At 31.2% G+C, this 7,641-nt stretch overlaps 1 protein-coding gene across 3 annotated transcripts in view; it reads left to right on the forward strand.

Moving 5' to 3' along the window:
- LOC118199054 (dual specificity protein phosphatase 3-like) overlaps positions 1–7,300 on the forward strand; it is a 28,858-nt gene extending 21,558 nt beyond the window's left edge. For all 3 annotated transcript variants that reach the window (XM_035370842.2, XM_035370843.2, XM_035370841.2), the window contains exon 2: positions 6,665–7,300. In XM_035370842.2, the coding sequence (XP_035226733.1) occupies positions 6,683–7,222 (540 nt within the window). In that variant the 5' untranslated portion in view covers positions 6,665–6,682 and the 3' untranslated portion in view covers positions 7,223–7,300. The remainder of the gene's footprint in view (positions 1–6,664) is intronic.
- The last annotated feature ends 341 nt before the right edge of the window (positions 7,301–7,641 follow it).

Consider the following 7,641-nt stretch of genomic DNA (forward strand, 5'->3'; position numbering starts at 1 on the left):
ATTAAATAATGAAGAATCTGCATAAATGAATGTATGTTTCTCGCATTGCGATAAAACAACGGTACCTACAGCCATCAAATTTTGAATGACGTAATCCTACGGCGAATATGGGCATCTGGAAGCCCTAATTTAGAATTTGGAATTTTTTTTTGTTATCGATTTCGCATTTTGTAACACTTTAACGAATTTTTGATAAACAAACTTAACAATTTCAAAGCGAGCAGTGGCAACACTGTACGGGGAAAAAAAAAAAAAAAAAAAAAAAAAAAAAACAGTTTTATCTCCAGCGTGCAAGACAGTGTATCAGAAATTCTAAAGATTATTTTGCGCTATTACTGTTGAATTTTATGGCTTAAGTGCGAAGAATATGATATTTAATAAATAAAGGTAACACGCAGAACGTTAAAAAAAAACCCCTTTGGGTGTAATGTAAAATCTGAGAGATTTCAGTTTTTTTTCTTTATTTATTAAATTCCTTTTAATGACAGCAGGAACAAGGCAAAATTACTGTTTTCCGTAGAACAATTGCCAAATGTTTGATCGCATAAATTCGAAGATTAGAATTCTCAACATGAACTTGCACTATCTCTGTTTTCTACTTCCGCAATATTTTATTTTAATTCTTTAATTATTTCCTGGTTTGCTTACTATGAATATAAATACAGATTTAGTTGTATTAATTTTATTTTCATTGAAGTGAATGATAATGAAAAATAATTAAATATTAAATGAAATTCAATATTAAATGAAGAAAACAAAAAATGGTTTTACGTAAGCAATCACTTGACAAGGCCAACGTATGCTGTAAAATAACTTTCTTTTCATTTTATGTCACTTTATTTCACTATTCCTTCTTTCTTTACGTTATTTCCTTGTTTCGATTTTTTTTTCTTTTTTTTTTTTTTCTGATTTCTGATTGAAACGTCTGACGTCTATCTGACTGAAAGAATTGAAATGACCGCGCTACGTGCAACTACGGCCGTTTACGTGACTTTTCATTTCACCTAAAGAATTTCTTTTCTCTTCCGTGGTTTCGTGCAAAACTTCTTTAGTATATATACGTTACAAAAAAAGTGACAGTTAGTTTCTTACTTTTGCACTCAGTTTTCATCTTTGAAAAAAGAAAAAAAAAAATCTTTCATCTGGCCATTTTAAAACTTTACCCACACGAACAGAACTTTCTTTCTTCCGTTAGTTTCACGCATTAAAAACTTTTATATACCTGCATCAAAAATGTTAGAAGTTATTTTCTTGTTTGTTTAGCAGCACTTTTATTCTAAATAAAGTTTCGTTAAATTTTTTTTCCTTATGCTTATGTTAAAAAGAGTATAACTAGTTCTAAAAGTTCTTGAAAAAATGCATAAAAGGGATTTATAATTGAAAAGAAAAAAATATTACCAAGTCACTTCCGAATATAACCGTATATATATGTGATAAAAACTTGGAAAGACTGCTACATAATTATAAAGATGACACTCGAAGGAGAGACTTGTAGACAGACGTAGCCAAACTGAACATAATCTTTATTGCTGGACATGAACTCATTATCGAAACAATATTTTTCATTACACATGATCATGGGTGCAAGTTGCACACTACAATTTTATATAGAGTTAGATATTTTAAATAACGGCGTAGTTAGCAGCACGACAATGCACAGTGAAATGAAACAGCGTCCAAACGGCAACAGAGCTGCAAGATAACTGCGCATTTATCCAATATGGCAATCTGTTAAGAGAAAAGTTTAAGTTAGAAAGGTTTCAGTTTTCAGAGACGTCATCAGCGTTGCGTAGGCCATGCAAAATGGATTGATCTAGAAATGACGCAATCCAGGGAAGCTGAAACAATTTCTAGAATAGAAAGGAAGAATTAAAGGGTTACCGTTAGTTTAAATTATACTTTTATTTATATACTTTTTTATCTTACACACACACACATATGTATATATATATATGCGTGTGTGTGATATTTTGAGTGACTAGTTAGGGACTGGTACTTTTAGTAGCTTGCAGTCGTAATGCCAGGAAGCTAAGAAAAGGAATGACGTAGTTTTTTGGAAAGCAGTATTTATGCCGAGCAGATGCATAAGTATATCTAAGTTGTGATTGGTTAATTTTAGGTTGTTATGCAATTTGGAAAGATATCGAATTGGAGAACATATAAACTTAGGGGGGGGAGAATACCAAATTTAGAAAAGTTAATTTTGAGATTGCCAATTATTTCCTAGAGCAGACATCGTATTTGTTATATCTTACAGATAATGTAATTATCAATAATTCAAAAAAGCCAAATATTTGTGCTGCTAAGTAATAAAATAATAAATTTATTATAAGTGCCAGTAGTATAATTAAAGCCCGAAAATAATGTATCCAGTGTATATGTAAAGAGCTATTAAGTCGTATCGAACGTAAAACTAAACGACCTAAGGTCTCGTATTCCCTTGGCGAAAAGCATACCACTTTAAAGGTCGCTCGAGGGCAGGAGAGACTATATATATATATATAGTATATAAGAGAAACACACAGATGTTACTTCAAAAGTTTTTATCACAATATATTTACTTCAAAATTTTATGATGAATTCCGAGTAGAGAAGATAATGCATGAATAAATAGAGCAGGATTTTTTATGATCGCTATAACGTATTAGAAAAATACTTATTTGTGGCATTTAGGATATAATATGAAACTTGTGGCAAAATATTATTTTTATGCTGATGTACAACACTTATATAATATGGAAGATAAATGAAAGTTAGGTAAAGACTAAATTCGAATCACTAAATTCTCTCCAGAAAAGTCGAAACTCGTAGAAAGTTCCTAGAGGTCTAGTATGGTTTAGGAGAAGATGATCAGATAATCACTGAATTTGTTACAATCAGCGTTCTCCTTTTGATAATTGCTTTGGATGGGCTCAATAAAAATTCTAAAATTGAGTTAAGACATTCAATGTTTTTTTTTTTTTTTTTTTTTTTTTTTTTTTTAAAAGGTTAACAGTCGAAAGATTCAATTTTTTTCCCTCGAGATTCTTGGGATTCAAGTATTCTAATTCCATTTCCTAGTTGGGACGAATTTTGTACCGGGTGAGTTGAATACACGAAGAAGAAATCTCGTTTAAAGACACCGGTATAATTGCCTATTGCATAACAAGCAAGGTAATTGTGGTTATGTGGCTTGTAAATTAACCTTTCCTGCTGTATCGTTAAGTAGGCTATTTGGGGCGGAATGGCCTCTTAACAAGAGATACATTTTCACTTCATTCTGAGAATAAAGATAGAAAACAGAAGTTTAGAATAGGTGTTGTTCTTTTGCGTAAGCTGCTAAGCATGTTTTCTTTGTACTTCTACTGAACTGAAATCGACACTTTATATACATCGAGCATCATTAGCGGTAGGTTCTGAGACTGATTATGTGTTTACTCCTACCATTATTGCTTTTCTAATGGTTACTTTAAAGAGCAAACTAAAGAATTTTTTAAAAAAAGAAACAAAGAAAAATAATAAAATCTGAATATTTTCAGTTTTCAGATTTTAACAGTTTCTATGTTACCACAAATATTATGTTCTTCGCACTTAAACCACAAAACTAAATTTAACAGCAATACAAAATAATTAAAAAAGAACTTATCCTTAGAATTTTAGATACACAGTCTCGCGCGCTGTAGACAAAAATGTGTTTTTTTCTCCCTCCAATGTTGCCATTGCTCGCTTTGAAATAATTGAGTTTGTTAATCAAAAATTCGTTAAAGTTTTACAAATTATGAAATAGATAATAAAACAAATTCCAAATTTGGGTTTCCAGATTCCCCTGTTCGGGTGGAGCAGAACGCTATTCAAAATTTTATGGCTCTCGGTACCGTTGTTTTATCACAATGCGAGAAACATAGATAAGTTTATACAGATTCTTCATTATTTAATTTCTTTAAATATAATACAGAGCGATAATATTTGATAGCATTAATTGGAACAGCCTTTTAAAGTTTTCGACGCAAAATGCCAAAACGAAATTAATAGCCCTTCTGAGCCAACGTCCTTTGGGCTTAAAAAAAAAAAAAAAAAAAAAAAAAAGTGTACGCATTTCGCCTAGAATTCGTGTATATTTTTTTTTCATGTCTTATGCATTAAGAAAAGTTAACGATGAAAAGTTATAGATAATTTAATTTGGGGGGGAGAAAAGTTTTGATTTTTCAAAATTTAGTTTTGTACCTGTGTTTTTTCATTACCATACTAGTCTTACAATTTTAACATTTGATAATACTTTAAACTGTCCTCTACTATTATATAAAACTGTCGATCATAACGGTATAAGAAATAGGATTCCTTTTTACTTTTTATTTGACATTTCGAAATGCTGCTAATGTTTTCACATAATAGATAAATAGTTATCCTTTACAAATAAAAGCAGCAAACACGAAATGCAATTTTGTCAAGGGTAGCTGATTTTCGTTTATTTTTCATATTACAAAAGTTCTTTGCTTATAAGGGAAACGAAAATGGTAAACTAAGTAATACACTGAGTACAATATTTTTAATACGGATTGCAATATTTTATGTGTATCTTTTTTTAATTATTTTAATTAAGATAATTTGGTAGCCTGTCGAAATGAAAAGTATTGCGACTTGAAGGAAATATTTGTTACAAGCGATCCAGTGAAGTAAATGTTCAGCTATTTTTTGAATAATTAACAGTTTTTTCGTTAAATAAGAAAACAAGTTTCCACATGGCGTTATTTTACAATGAAAATAAAATCACAGGAAATTTTTTTTTCTACTTTTCAGCATTTCTGTTCTGAATGCTCACTTCAAGTACATAATTTTATACTCTATACCTCGAAGTCCTGAGGAATTAATTCTTACATTAATAAAATAACTTTAACTGTTTTGCTTAAAATCATTTGAAGGTTAACTAGAAATCTGCATTTAAAATTTTTAAATTAAAAAACTTTTTTTTAGCTTTTAGAAATTTTAATGATGTTAGACTACAAATTGGAATTTCCAAATCGGATTTTTATTTATACAAATGTTTCATTTATACAAATGATAGAAGCTTTTTAATATTTTGATGTTTTCCTATTTATGTCGTTTTACATTTAAAAACAGAATGTAGAAAAAATGCTGGAAAATTTGAAATTGAAATTCGAGTTTGAATTTAATTTACTTTAGCAAAAAAATTAGTTTTATCAGTTCGCAAGAGTTAGTTATTATTTTTTAAACCAGGAAGTTATCAAACTGCAAGTCTCCCCTCCTCTCTTTTCTTGATGAAAAACATTTTCTGAAAGGGGGAAAAAGTACAGTCCAATGTCTTTTACGGTGCCATAATACCTCAAAAAATACTTCAAATATACCTAAAAATACCTCAAATAATAACTCAAAAAGTAATGTAGCCAAATACATTAAAAAGAAATGCTCTAATACTTCCCAGACTGGCATTTTATATTCAGCAGTTTTTTTGGGGGGGGGAGGACAGAAATCTACAGCGTAATTCAGTTACTTGATGATTTGTTTTGCCTTTTAATTTAAAAACAGAATTCAGTTCTTGTGTTTCAGTGTAGTAGGTATGCCAGTTTTATTTATTTTTTTATTTACCCCCCCCCCTCCCACGGTTTTACACACGATAGTAACTCATTGCTCTTTCTAAAAATGAAATCTGTTTAAAAGCCGGGGAACGACCTGACCTTGTATAAACATCCGACGATAACTTCCGGTGAGGACCCATGTTTCTTAAATTCTGTGATGAAAGAAGTTTTTTCTCCCTTACGAAGGAAGGAAAGAAGCCGTAGAACAAAATGTGTGCAAGAGAACACTTTGTAACAAAAACATTTCCTTCTTTTAGAATTGTGATTCATCTTGCGAGCACAAGTGTCCAATGAAACTACAACCAGTCTCTTTTTTTCCCCCTGTGCTTTTGTTAAAAAAGAACAACATTCCGAAGACAGGACTAAAATGTTCTATTAGGATTTTAAAACAAAATTCTAGTAGAATATTTTAAGGAGGAGATATTAAAATTTTCTGGTTTACCATGCAGAATCAGTAACGTGTTTTCTACTAAATGATCTTGAATGTTAATTTTTTACTAATTTCAATAAATATTTGACACTACCTAAATGCGGCAATAAAAGTTAAGCAATAAAATATTGAAGTCTTTCATTTGTATTGATCTTTAATTATTTGGCCAACAATCAGACATGATAAAGAAGAAGTATATGAACATACTCACATACAATGAAATAAAATTTACTATCATTGCCATTTATTCACCAAATACCTTTAATTCGATATTTTCTATGATTTCCTTCTGTTACAGATAGCTACCTTGAAATCCCTAGTAATGGTCCCCTCTAAAGGGTAGTCAATAATTCTTTCAACCTAATTAGTATTTGATACTACTTTTCTGAGACGACCACCAACACGGAAACTAAAAATGGCTTAGAGTTGAAAATTGTTAAAATCGTTGTTGAAATCGTGTTGAAAATTGTTGGAATCGTAAAAAATCGTAAATGTTAGTAACCTTCTCAGGTTTCTTGTATCTCAGGTATCTCACTGTATTTTGAAAGAAGCAGATGTGGAAAAATTTTTGCAAATTCTAGAGAACATTTTTCCTTTTTATTGCAAATATTCTTGACTATTTTTCCATTTATGAACTATTCCTTACAAAATCTCTTTGTAGGCAACGCATGGAAATGCGATGTTGTGCACCATCGAAGAACTGAGGAAAATCTGCCTTTTTTCATCGGCAGGAATTCAAGAACTGCCTACTACCGATTACGATGAAGTTTACCCAGGTATTCTTTTAGGCAACGTTGCTTCAGCGTCGGATGTGGACAAACTTCGCAAACTGGGTGTCGGATATGTCTTAAACTCGGCTTACGGCCCGGACAGGGCTTTGAATATGATCGAAGCTCTGCCTCCCGAAGAGTACGGAAAAGCTGGAATAGTGTTTCTTGGAATTCCAGCCATTGACATGATGTCCTTTCCACTACGTGATTATTTCTCTCTGGCATGTGAGTTCATACGGGATGGTCTGGCATCTGGTAAAAAGGTTCTGGTGCACTGTAAGCAAGGGATCAGCAGATCCGCGGCTTTGGTGTTGGCATATCTTGTTCAAGAAGTTGGACTTGAAGTGCAAGAAGCGACAAGGATGGTTCGAAAGCAAAGGGAAATCTTCCCCAATGATGGTTTCCTCCAGCAATTATGCGAATTAAACGAACTTAAACATAAAAAATAGGTGATGATAACATTCATAGTTATAATTCCTGAGCTAAAATAAAAGTAAATTTTAAAACAAGGTTTACCAGATTTTTATGATATTTTTGCTGACACATACGTTGAAAATCGAGGTAAATGTTAACTCATCATGCAAAAAAGATTTCTGCGTGCTATAGAATTTGTTTTCGGCATTATAAAGCAATGCTGGTAATAAGCATTAATAAATAAAAAAAGCTTTTAAAATAAAAAAATTCAAATATAGATAGAATTAAATCCATATTTATGCACATTACATTAAATCCATATTTAATGCTATGAAAGCAATACACTCATATATTTTGGATTGCATTTAAAAACTACTCTATTTTGTCACTAATAAATGTGAAAAGTTTCATACATATTGATGGGATTGGTCAGAGGAAATACGCATTCAAGGCA

Source organism: Stegodyphus dumicola, chromosome 8 (genome assembly GCF_044657685.1).
Source record: "Stegodyphus dumicola isolate Sdum_Otavi_A_Nest chromosome 8, ASM4465768v1".
Classification (NCBI taxonomy): Eukaryota; Metazoa; Arthropoda; class Arachnida; order Araneae; family Eresidae; genus Stegodyphus; species Stegodyphus dumicola.